The 13,234-nt window shown below is 34.8% G+C and overlaps 1 protein-coding gene across 3 annotated transcripts in view; it reads right to left on the minus strand.

Moving 5' to 3' along the window:
- Positions 1 to 13,234, minus strand: part of THOC2 (THO complex subunit 2) — a 54,218-nt gene that overhangs the window by 22,751 nt on the left and 18,233 nt on the right. For 2 of the 3 annotated variants that reach the window (XR_012634333.1, XM_074914773.1), the window contains exons 10-20: positions 11,990 to 12,145; positions 8,381 to 8,553; positions 8,065 to 8,260; positions 6,389 to 6,430; positions 5,639 to 5,680; positions 4,333 to 4,463; positions 4,144 to 4,245; positions 2,877 to 2,961; positions 1,827 to 1,920; positions 1,294 to 1,374; positions 927 to 1,023 (exon numbers count right to left, since the gene is read on the minus strand). Coding sequence is in view for 2 of the 3 variants with exons in the window: in XM_074914773.1 (XP_074770874.1) it covers positions 927 to 1,023; positions 1,294 to 1,374; positions 1,827 to 1,920; positions 2,877 to 2,961; positions 4,144 to 4,245; positions 4,333 to 4,463; positions 5,639 to 5,680; positions 6,389 to 6,430; positions 8,065 to 8,260; positions 8,381 to 8,553; positions 11,990 to 12,145 (1,199 nt within the window). In the remaining variant the exon portion in view is untranslated. The remainder of the gene's footprint in view (positions 1 to 926; positions 1,024 to 1,293; positions 1,375 to 1,826; positions 1,921 to 2,876; positions 2,962 to 4,143; positions 4,246 to 4,332; positions 4,464 to 5,638; positions 5,681 to 6,388; positions 6,431 to 8,064; positions 8,261 to 8,380; positions 8,554 to 11,989; positions 12,146 to 13,234) is intronic. The other variant, XM_074914775.1, reaches the window with a different exon arrangement.

Consider the following 13,234-nt stretch of genomic DNA (forward strand, 5'->3'; position numbering starts at 1 on the left):
CATAGGGCTAAATCCATTTTATTCTTATGATCCCAATTACTAAATGATTTGATTTTTTGTTTCCCAAAATACTCAAAAGTCTTAATTCTGGGGAAATACAAGAAACATTACTTACCCTTCCTCTGTAGCTCAATGTGATTGTACCATCATCAGATTACAAAACAAATTTGGGACAGGGGAGCACATAAGAGTGAGTGTCTACATTATAGGGAGGGGGAAAAAACTACATTTCTCAACATAAATACCCCAAAATAACATGCGGAGTTATCTCCACTAGTAAGCTTTCAGTAAGCATATGGGCATTCATTATAGTAAAAGGTTGATACTCACCTATGTGATAAAAATAACATATTAAAATTAAATGAATGAAATAATAATACTAAGTGATGATGATGGAAAGACAAAAGGAAGATTCAAATGGCAAACCTTGTTTTAAAAAAATTTTTGAGTTATGATTAATTCTGGATGTATCAAGAAGCAATTCAACTCCCATTAAATAAATTGGACAAAATATTTGAAACAGTATTAAAATGTTAAAAGAGCCATCCCTGCAGAGAAGTGACTATGAGAAAGAAAAAACTAAAACTGTAATTCACACCCTTTTATATCACGGATACTTATTTTTTAAATAATGTACAATAGTTTCTATGACAATATTATAGACCGGCAGGGGTTTTTTCCCTATCTGGTTACTTGTTAAGATAGCTGTACTAAACTAAGTTACAGATGAAAAATCAGTACTTCAAAAGACAACTTACTAAAGCGGATATTATTCTTTCTGCTATTTAAATTTCTTGACCTTTCTGGTATTATGAAGTTTCACCACTATCAAAGTAACTGCTACATCAAGTGCCCACGTATCAGTAAACGCTCAAATAATACCTCATAAAAATACAGCTTATAAAGATCAGTTGTGCAAGACTTGCCTTTTTCCAGCTTTCAGTTGGTTGGCTACATACTGAAGTAGGCCAGCAAGTTCAATCGGGTATTTTCGGAAAACTGCACCACAAAAGCTAGCCAGACCTAAAGCAAGGAGAAACAGCTGTGACTGTACCTCATGAGATACTAATCATTCAATAAGCATTAATGAAGTACAGGTGGAATGTATAGCGATTTTTGTAATAAAAAGAAAAAAATTCTTATTGATTAAACTTGTCAGCTCTCTGCTGGCTTTAAAAAATTAGTTAGTAGATCCAAGTGTAATATTGATCATAATGACCAATAGTATAGTAAATCATAGGGAAAGTAAAGTATTTTAAACATTAATGTAATAAACAAAACAAGAATACTAACTCTGCAACCAACTTGAGATTGTGGTGTCATCATGCTTCATTCTCTCCTTCTCAGGGTTTGCCAGAGCTTCAATGATACAGTCTTTAGTGGAGTTAAAGAGAATGTTTTTTCTCAATTTTTAAAAACAAGTTACACAGACCTGTTTTTCCAGCTCCACAATTTGTAATATATGATAGCATAACAAACATGATATAGGGGACCCAATAACATAGTTATGGTATAAGAAAACATTAAAAAAAATGGTTAACTTAAAAAGCAGTACCTCACTATTCACAGGATCACTATGTCTTCAAGAACAGTAAAGCAGTAAAAAACCCTTAAAAATGAAGTATAATTTTCATAGTGTGGAAGAAAAATAGAGAGAAGTCTATAACCCATTAAGAGTGCAAATGTGTTTGCAAACTTCACTAAAATTTCCAGCAAAAAGCAGCAAGAATAGAACACAAAAGAAGATATTTACTCACAGACAAGAGATTTCATCTGGCTACAACTGCAAACAGTAACTAGACGTATTGATTTAAATAAAAGGATACATGCCAAGACATCATAGTTCAGCGAAGTGAGGTATTTCAGTGAATCAACAACTGGAGTTATTAAGTTATCATATTTTTGTATTTGTGATAAAATCTGAAAGTTACAAAACACATTCAGCTGAACAGCAACAGTACTCCTTATCTTTCATATATCAAAACCATTTAACAATGCTTGTCTTCAAAACCTACACAAAACATGCTTTGCAATTAATTTTTCAGCAGGTCCTAAACCACTTTCAAAAGAAGGAATATCATTAATTTATCTAGTACCTCAGAGATATCAGTGAAACATGTCCCTAACATGTAAAATTCTGTATAATTATTTTTAATTATCTGAAAATAAAAATCGTGAAAACATTTCACTCATTTTTTTCAAAGATTTCTTAAGAATCCTAAACCTTAGCAGTAAGAGCTTCTGTTGTTACTTATAATGACTATTTACAAAAAATTAACTTAGGTCATGAAAGAGTACAAGTAGGATGTTCTCTTTGGTACATGGCACACATGTGCAGTATTAATTTCTTCAAGTAAAAAATCTAAAAACTGTTAAATCAATAATTGTAAGTCACAGTCATGAATAAGGTGGAGGTCCATCAACATACTTTTACATCTCAAGCAATCTTAAAAATCCTCCCCAACGTCGTAGGTATATTTCAGACTTCAAAGCTTTATGTTTTCTTCTAAATGACCCTGATGTATCTTCATCACACACATATATATAACTGCCCAGAGCAACCTAACTTGAATTTGCATTCTGCATAACCTGATCACCACATCCCTGTACCTCAGAGACCCACCTCAACTATCCCAAACTAAATACTTCTAATAAGTGGATGTAATTTTCTGTGCAGTTGTGGTTACTGAAGAGCTATTGTCATATTTAATCTAAAACCTGTGCACTACCAGCAAATTACCATATTTTAAAATCTGCATCAAAAGTATGAAATAATGAAATTAGAAGTATCCTCTCACTAAGACAGCAGGTCCCTTCCTTGACTTCAATATCTATTCTTAGGATTAAATAGTATTCAAATACATGTAACTACATACATAATCAAATAGAATTGTAGGATTGCTGTGGCTGAGCTTCCCAATTTGTCTTCCAGAGGGTTTCACATTTTCCTTAGTTAAACGCCTGTAAAACAGAGCATATTTTATTGCAACAGACAAGCTAAAAGAATATTAAAACAACAGGTTAGTTCCAGTGAAGAAACACCTTTATTAGTCACAGAGATTAAATTCTCACTAGCAGGTGCATTCTTAAGAAATCTTAAGTAGAGAACTATTACTCCTCTGGAAATCTGGAATTTATAATCCCATCATGTAGAGAGCTGAAGCACACCAGCTGTCCCTGTGTTACTACGGATTGTACACTAGTCTCAGCTTTGAGCACTTTGCATTTGGAAGTTGTCAGTGGGACCTATATCACACATAAAACCCGCACGTGATGCTGTTAATCTCTCCTTTTCATCATTACACTTCCACAGCATTCCCTACTGAAGATATGAGCTTAATATCAACTCTGAAGTCGATACACAAGAGTAAATCATACACGTAGCAATCTCAACAACTGACAGTACCGTGGCTCATCTGCACAACTGAAATCCACCACACAAGAGGAGGGATGTAACGTTTGCAGTCTATGTCAGCTATGCAGGAAGTCACCAGAGAATCAAAATCACTGTTTCTAGCTTTCACAGCTGCAAGTCCAAGTCTTTTACACAGTAACAATTATTCTGTCTTGACTATGTAGAAGGTTCTAATTATCAACATTATAAAACCATAGCATTTGCTTTTGGCAACAACAAATGGAGAGAACCCAAATCCCCGACAGTAATGTCAGGGTTGTTAAATTTGAGGTAAATCTGAAATTGTTGTAAGCCTGCTTGATAATGACAATTAACCATTGTATTCAATTCAACTTACTGCCCTCCTTTAAAACACACGGAAACTATGACAAGATTTTTGAAACAATTAAAGAGTCTCTACACCTAGAGAAAATACGCTGCACACTGACATTTCCATAAGCAAAGCAATTTATCAAACAACTGCATACCCATAGAAAATGTTTTCAATAATTTAATGGGACATTTTTCACAGATTAAATAACCTTGTTGGTGGCAAATTTGTCTATATTCTTACTTATTTGACAGTTTTTAAACACAGTACTTGAAATACTTCCTGAACAAGTATTATCAATGAAATTACCGAGTCATTAGAAGAGGAATATTTGTCAAGGTTTTTTTTCTTCAGTTGATGACATGCAATAATACAGTGTATCACAGTTGATAATTATTTATGGAATTAGACAACTTACTTCATGATATATTTGGCTCGGTCTATGGTTTGAGCTTTAACTTTCACTAGAAGTGGGTGACTGTTGTATGTTTCATTCTTCCATTGCCCATAAAGACGGTACCTTGAAAGATTGTAAAGAAAAACTATATTTAGTACTGACAATTCAAGAGACCACTTCCAAAGAATGGAAAGAAAATATCCTACTCACCGGTACTGGTATGGAAAAGTTTTGAACATTCCCCATAATTCTTCAGACATGCATGCATTGCAGTCCATCAAAGAAAGAGATGGAAGTAAGACTTGATCAGTAATACTCAACAAACAGCTAAACAGTATCTCCTGAAATAAAGACAAAAAACTCAAGGTAACTATCAAGTAAGTATGATCAGAAGCAATGCTATGCAGATATGCACATCTCAGGAGACTGATAAAATACAAGTTTGGCACAAGATGAAGACTCCCTAAACAAAACCGAACAGTCTAAAAAGAACTTAAATATCTCGCATTGGAAATCTTTTATTAGATAATTTATGGATCATATACAGTCAGTATTTTATTTGCCTATGTAAGATATCTGAGCAAAGCTGCTGAAGTTTTCAGCAAGTTGCACTTATATTTTCAAATCAAATAAATCATTTAAAAATGGATATACTGTGTACTTGCACAAAGTGCAACAGGAGAAAAGAGATTTTGGCAATTGATTTATTTCAGTGTATTAATGTATTCCTTGCCACTACTTCCATTTTCAAAATACCAGATTACAACCTCAAGCCATTATACATGTTTCCAAGGCACAGTACCAATTTCCACGTTTGCAGCATCCTATTCTCCCCCTTTCTTAAAAATTTCTTTCTCATTGAGCTATGTTAGAAAAACCATAGCAGGAAAGCAAGGAAACCAAAAAAAACAGCAGAGTAATTTTCTCTGCAATGATTGAGGAAGTTAAGAAATCATGACAAGTGAGAAACAGGAGTAATAATAAATAATGAAAACTGTGCAAACTTCATATTGAAAACTTGCTTGCTGATTAAAACAAAACAAGCAATCTTGTTTTCATAAATTAGATCTCAACTGGACACTTGGGTTTCATTGTGACCAGTCTTGAAAATTTAGAAAGGAAAAAAAATTAGCTAGTAAAGAAAAATTGGCCATTGCACTATTAAACATCTCCCTATTTCTAATTTCTCTATTTCTCTAGGCTTTACCCCACTAAGTTCTGTAAGATATAAGGTGCCACCATGAAAAGAGTATTTATAGAATAAATAACTGGAGGTACTCCAGGTAATTCTGAGAAAGTAAGAAGTAGAATGCACTGGACTAAAAGAACAAGATGATGTTTGAGGAATGCAGGAGAGAAAGAAGAAAAAAGAAAGACAGGAACACAAAAACCCCACACTGACTGGCTCAAACTTGCCTATAAAAATCAAGACAGGTCTGTAACATGTATTTGTTAACACATAAAACTCTACAGAGAAAGAAGAGCTGTACAGTTATTTAACACCTTTCAAACTCACCATTTTCTCTTTATCTTCTTGTTTGCTTCCATCAGACTGAAACTGTAACAAAGACAATCATGTCAACTGTAGCATAAATAACATGAACAGTTAGTTTCAGAGTAAGGCTACCTCAGCAAAAGCATAAACCTGAAGGGCCACATGCCTAGTAGATGCTTAATTTTCCACATCTATCAGCATTAAGATATTTTTGAACAGAAATTCAAACACACAGATGAAATGCACTGCTTACGTATATAGGGGCTTTGTACACTTTTCTTCAAAAACAGGTAATAACTAAAATACCAAGGAAACTTACTATTATATATGAAATACTGAATTTTCTTACTGGAGAGAGGAAAAAAGAAATGCCCTAAGCACTCACCTTCTACCTAAAAAAAAACCCAACCAGGACATCCAACCCAATTATCAACAGCCATAGATTATTTTCCCCATCTTTCTCTTATAATAATACCCTCTTAAGCTTGTAGTTTTCATTATGAAATTACATTCTTTTCTCTCTTCTTGTTCCACTCACCATGAAAAGCATATTAAGCTATCACACCAGTAAGTGCACAATTATTTTAAAGGTACACTTAAGCATGAAAGCTGCAGTGCAATGTTAGTAGTCTAATTTTAAACTACTGTATGGGTTAACTTACAGTCAAATCATCTCCAGTTATAAGTATTTCTACTGTGTGTTAAATGTAGTTTGATAACTACAACATGCTGATGGCAATAGTGCATTAAAAGTAACTTTCCCTATGTTACCTTAACCACTCTGTCACTGACGAATTTCTTCATAGTTCCAACCTAGAGCAAATAGCTAAAATGTTGCTCATTCTTGTCAGAAACACATTAAACTATCATATTAATATATTTATAGTAAAACTGCACGAGAATCCTATAACCAAGTAATCTCCATTCTACTGTACGTATCTACAAAGAAAAAAGGGCTTTCTCCCAGAATTTCAGCACTCGAACTTAATTACAAAGTAGTCCTAATAGTCTGCTGTCAGCAGTAAAATTAATTACTCCCTTGAAATTATAATTTCCAAATTAGCTGCACTGTCAGTGCAACACAGCCTATCACTCAAATATCACAGGCCAGCAAGAGAGAAGCATACTATAAAGCAAGTGTATTAACCATTGGGAAATCTTATCATTCTGGGTGAGAAGATGCTGAGAATTATACCTCCTACAAAGATGTGGAAGTCGGGAAAGATGAAAACGTTTGAAGTTACCATGATTTTATTACAAAGACTACCTGGAACACAAACTTAGTGTAGCTATTGTCACCCTATCATCACATCTTGGAACCTGATGAAAGCAAACTCTTTCCAAAATCTGTTAATTTAGACAAAAAGATCTTCAATCCCAAGAATCATCTGTGTTCTTAGCTCTGCATCAAGAACAGCTGGACATGAAAGCTTCCCCTAAGATTCTACATAAATTTTGAACGTGCCAATATTTGTTAGTTGTAGTTGAAATAAAAAAAATAAAGAAAAAAAAAGCTCTAAAACTGAACTCCCCTCCAGTATCATTTAGATCAACCAACCTCTCCAACTTCCAGCTCTAAATGTTTAAGGTGGCAGAGGGTGTGCATTTGTTTTTAATAATAATTATTTTTAATATTATTTCAAAAACTATGAATTCCAAAGTTTCTCTGAGCTACTATTTAAAAAACAAACAAACAAACAAACAACACCTCTGCTGTTGCCTTGAAAACAAAACAAGAATTGCTAGTTAAACAGCAAATTGCCAGAAAAATAGCAAAAGAAGTCACTGCCTCAGCAGTCTGAGCTACTAAGTACATTCCAAGGAAGTTCAGAATATAAATTCAACCCACAACAGGTCATGCTACCAGTCTTTCAACATATATGTGGTAAAGATATGGTCCAAAGACAACAACAAATCTTAAGAGGCCATTTTACTTCTAAAGTTGGTGACTTAAGGCATTTTAGATCTCCACATCCTTGTGGGCACCCAGAGATTGTTCAAGAATAGCTGCATTTTAACAGGGGGACACCCCACTAATTAAAAACATACATCATCTCCTACTTCCCAAGGAACCTAACAGGTGGAATAGAAAGTACTATTTTAAGTAATGGATATGTATTAGTTTATTGTTCCCCACTGTCAACACTGTCACTCTAATAATGTAAAGGCTTCCATGCAATTAGTATCATATGTCCATTTTTAAAAAATCTATCCATACACAGATGACGTTTTAAAAGATGAAGACCATAATGAGAAATTAGTTATCACTAAATATTCCTGGTTATAAAGCTAAAGTGCCTTAAGTTCTTCCTTAAAGTATTTACCTTAGTAAAATTTTTTGTGTTTCAGTATTTGAATATATACACAATTAGTAAAACTTGGGCACTTTTTGACATCAGAGGAATCGGTATTTTTCAAGTTTTGACAAGCTGTTGTGTCATACCAACCTCTTTCATAAATGCTTTTCCAAGGCGCACCACTTTTGCAAATAAAATGGGATCATGGGAGAGATGAGGACCAAGGTAACAAAGCATGTTGAACACTTCCTTTCTCAAGTCCTCAAAGCTGTCTGCTTGTTTTGGTGCCCTCTTGTTTGGCAAAGAAGAAATTGGTGACCCTTTAGCTCCTTTAGGTACACCAACTCTGAAAAATAAGAAAAAACAGAAGTGAAAATTTAATCGATACAGCTAGGCTTATTCATGAATTCATGCTTATAAGTAAGTTTTCCCCTATGCAGCAACAGATTTCTACTTTCCACTTTACCTGCGGTACAGAGGTTCAATTGTCACATGTACAAGCTGGCAAAGGGCAATTGCAATAGACTTGTGTGAAGTAGCATAAAATGGAGGCATCTGATCCATAATACTCTGTGCATGCTGCCAATCACCGATTTTTAATAAGGCTTCCAATAAACCAAGCTTTTGATTATCAGGAGGCTGCAAGATAACAAACAATGAAAAAGTGTATTCATAGTCGTCTTACTATTTCTCCTTAAGCAGTATGTCACTGTAATCCACAGCTAGAACAAAACCCTAGGATTTCAACTATGTATAAAAAAAATATGTAAAATAAAATTCAGCTAGGCATTTAGACAATAAAGCACACTTCAAAACCAATAATAAACCAGTCCATGTAAAATCTAACAACTGGATCAAAGAAAAAAGTTAGTTATAACCAGAAGTTTATGAAGTTGTCTGACATATGTCCGATCATGTACTTTTCAAAATGTCACAACCTATTGCAGCTTATTTCTTTACATGACATTTTAAGAACAATGCAAGCATTTAAGAACCCTTTGTGTTGTGTTGTTCTGGATTTAAATCTCTTGCAAAATCAAATTCTTTAAAAAACAAACCACCAAACCAAACCCAAAACCTTTACCTTTATCTTAAGTTTCACATTAGCATCAACTCTAGGAGTGACTAGTTTTAAGTGCAAGACTACTGGAAGCTTTCCAAATAACCAATTTCAAATATAGCCATAAAAGGAAACAGGAGTTAATCACAATTAAGATCATGTCTTGAAGCATTTTTACCTGGGCACAGTATTGATATAGTTTATCGTAATAAACTGGTTTTCCCTGGTCCTCAAGGTACAAGTCTATCAGTAAATGACTAACGATAAGGAATAGTACACTGCAAACTAACTGTATGTAACTACAAGCCTAAGACGATGCTTACATTGAGCAAAGGAAGAGTACAAGTCTAGGACAAAACGTTTAAGCGTTTTAAGGTAAAAAAATAGTTTTATTTAAATCATGCAAACAGACAAGGCAGACTGACAAGAACAAAAATTAATTATAAAACAGATACCTCTGTGGTTCTATAGTTTGCAAGGAATTCCCCCCCCTCCCCCTTTTAAAACTTCTTTATAACATCAGCAACTATTTATCTGACAGTTTTGAAAGCAGTCTAGTACACAGTAACGTGCAGAGAACAGGTTCAGAACAAAATAAAGTGCACAGACTCATGCTGATCTTATGTAGTAATGAAATTTTAGCCTTTCCTTTGGGAAAATATATATCTGCACATCAGAACAAGATGAGCCTCTGAAAGATTAAAAACGTACATGTGCAATTAGAAATGCACACACAAACATTATTTACCATGTAACTATTTCAAGTTCCTTTGATGCCAAGGACTGTCTTTTATATACGACGTTAATGAAATGGTACGCTGATCCTTTACTGGTGTGTTTAAAAGCTTTATTTGTGCAGCATATGTAGGAAGGTTGAAATCCACAGACTTCTTAAAGTCGTATCATTACAAAAAAATCATAAACCAGTTATTTAATTGGTATGAACACACCAGTTAAAGTTTGATGTTAAACACCAAAATTTTGGTTATTTGGGTTTTTCAGGTGATTGCTAACTATATTAGAGTCCATGTTTCTACTCACACAGCTTTTCTAGGCTTTATGTGTTAGTATGTTATTTCATTTCCAAAGCAATCCCTGCTCACACACTCACATGCTGCTGGACTGGGTCTCTCTTTAGGTAAGCAAGCTCTTCAGAAACACACTCTCCAAAAGTGAAAGCATGCATAGCACAGAGAAGAGTCTGGAACCGCTCTCAAATCTAGTTGTATTGCTGAGTTCTGTGAGCTCTCAAGTATCTCCCTATTATTCTGCCATGTCAAATGCATCATAAAAGGCAAAAGTTGATAATGCATTTGACAATACTAAATTATTCACATTAAAGTCATGAGACAATAAATTTTAACCACATAAACCAAGCACTTCATGGATTTAAAATAAAAAAGTCATTAATCATTAAACATCATTTATCGAGGCATTTATTCCATGGTACCATATCAAAAATTGTACATTAAAACTGCATACTGGATACAAAGTAACTCAGACTGTCAACAATTTTCACATGTAGTTACTCTACTAATTGTTATGAACTGCACAGCTAACCACATACAAAAATACTAACACAGCAACAAGCTTTTCAAGAAACAGCATGCACTGCATAACTGTGTAAAGAGTCACAGAAATTGTTTTTAAGTACAGGTCTCCATTTTCCCATCACACAGGCTCAGGCTTTGTTACTTGTCATTGTAATCCTTCAGAAAAATGTTGCTGTTTCTGCTAGAGCTTAAAATTCCCTAGTTCTTAATTCTAAAGCTCAGCCACAAAAACTGTCTTAATTCCTCTGACATTATTTGCAATATGTACACTCTCCATGTCCCATCGAGAGTTTAGTTCTGCATCAGAATGCAGCAACATACACACTTCAGAGCAGATGAGCAGCCTCATCTGACTGCAGAGAAGGTGGACCAAAGCAATGTGGTATAATGAAAAGGGATACTGAAACAGTGAGTGGGAGGGAGGTCAGAAACTTAAATCTAGTGAAAGGACTCAGCTTAAGCAGCAGATGTGGATGCAGTTGAGAGCCAGAGAGCAGTGACTATATCAGCTGCCTGAGGGAATAAAAGGAAATTAGATTATTTTTTTTTTCAAGGTAGGCAAGAAAAATGGAAGGAGGAAGGAAGGTCAGAGATGTACAGAATCAATGTGGGGTAGAACAAATGTGAAGAAGTAGGCAAAACAGATTGATATAATGAATCCAGGAGGATACAGGAAATTAAGAACAGAAACTGCCAAGACTGATGGACCTCTCCCCTTCTCCAGTACATCACTTAAGGCAAATATCAAGCTTTTATTTTACTTCTTTGGTTTTAAACAAGATGTTTGAGCAGTACTTAGACACTCAAATGAAGATGACAACAGAAGGGCTACTAACAGATTTTGGTTTTAAAGTAAGGCTTGGACACACTGAAACACATGAGATCAAGGGCAACATGAACAATACATGACCTAGTAACACTTTAATATGTTTACACATACAAAACTACAGATCGAATGGAAAGCAGAGAGGACAGTTACAATTAAAAAGGTTCAGTTAAAACCTTTTTCTACAATGCAGAATAATTATACTGGTATGCATGGCTAGCAATTCTTAGTCCCAATTCTTGATTGAGAAAGAAAGGAATAAACTCTTCCTAGCATCCTTTTTAAGAAATCAACTAGGATTATACTATCACGGGTCCTAGAAAACACAATTGTTAAAGACTGTGAAGTATATGAATGCTGCATATAACGACATACTTAGCAGAGCTGGTAAAATTAAAAGGGAGGGAAGAAGTTAATTAGCCATTGAACTAAGAACATTAAACCTAGAGAAATCCAGAACAAACCCCAAACCATACATTTTTGCAGATTTGATATAACAGAAATGCAATCAGAGGACAGACAGAAGCCTTCTAAGTACATACCTATGCTTCAAATAAATACGAAAAAAAATTTCTTAACAACTATGTTTAATTGAAAGTCATTTTCTTGTAAAGGCAACTGTTCACAGACACGCACCTTTTCAGTTTTCTCCTCCTCCTTCTCTTTTTCTTTCTCCTTTTCCTCAGTCTTTTCAGAGGATAAGACGACCATAGTAAGTTTTCTGACAATTTGTTTAGCTTCCACTAACTCTCGCTTGTGTTCCTCAGTGATGGCATTATCCCCTGGAAGAAGCTGAAAAAACAGAACCAACGTTGTATCTGAAGCGTAGTGACCTACTGCTACTTCAGTCACTTGAGCCTGAAGCAGAAGTTTGTCCTTCCTTGTTACTAATCAGATAAACTTACACCCTGAAAGATTCTTTTCCTTGCTACCATCATCCCAACAAGAAGTACACTATTAACAGACTTCTGAAATCAAGGACTCATAGGAAATATTACTGTTCTACTTTCACGCAGTCATTAGCTGTATAAATTCCCCTTCCCCTCTCTAATTTACCATTCAGCTGTAGCTATATGGTGACAGTTACACACATACTTGATGATAACATTTATAAAATTCATTGCCTTAAAACAAAATGAATATTCAATGGTCAGGGTGAGGAATAGAACTCTACACTCAAAAGCTCAAGTTGCAAGACAGAAGGAAAGCTCTTTTTCTGACAAAGCCAAACTTCAATTTCATTCCTAAAATCACACTCTAACTGCAAATAAGTAATCAAAACTTACTATAGACTCATGACTTCTTTGACACAGTAACCTTTTCTTCCAGTTTTTAACAAGGGAAGATTTTGGGTTTTTCTCTTCCCAAACTGACAGTAGAAGGAGGAAAGACTAAGCAGCACCTCCTTCAGAGAAAAGATAGTACAATTCCTTCATTTCATAAAAATTTGAGGAAGACAGAATCCCACTTGGAAAGGTAAAATGTTTAAAGAGCTACACTTATCTCATTTGAAAACACAAGTAACCTACTAAGATTCACCAAGAAATACCTAGTGTGGAATTTCAAGGGGCAAATCATATCTTCAGGGTGCAATACATACTATACATGGCTATGTGTATGTGTACACAAACAGAAAACAGTTCTTACAGGCTTGGAACAGGGAGGGAGGGCAGAGGTGGGGAGAACATTCTTGGTGTGAATGATAATCCTGGCAGCTGCTATTGTATAGGAGCCACACAATACCTATAACTTAAGACTCAACACCTACATGCTAATTATTTTCTTGAAACTCCCATAGCAAGTTAAATTAAGCCTGAACTGAGAAGAGCAAAAAAAATGCCATCCCAAACATGCAAAGATTGACAGAGACTGGCAGAGAGA

This window comes from Athene noctua, chromosome 11, assembly GCF_965140245.1.
Source record: "Athene noctua chromosome 11, bAthNoc1.hap1.1, whole genome shotgun sequence".
In the NCBI taxonomy this organism is placed as follows: Eukaryota; Metazoa; Chordata; class Aves; order Strigiformes; family Strigidae; genus Athene; species Athene noctua.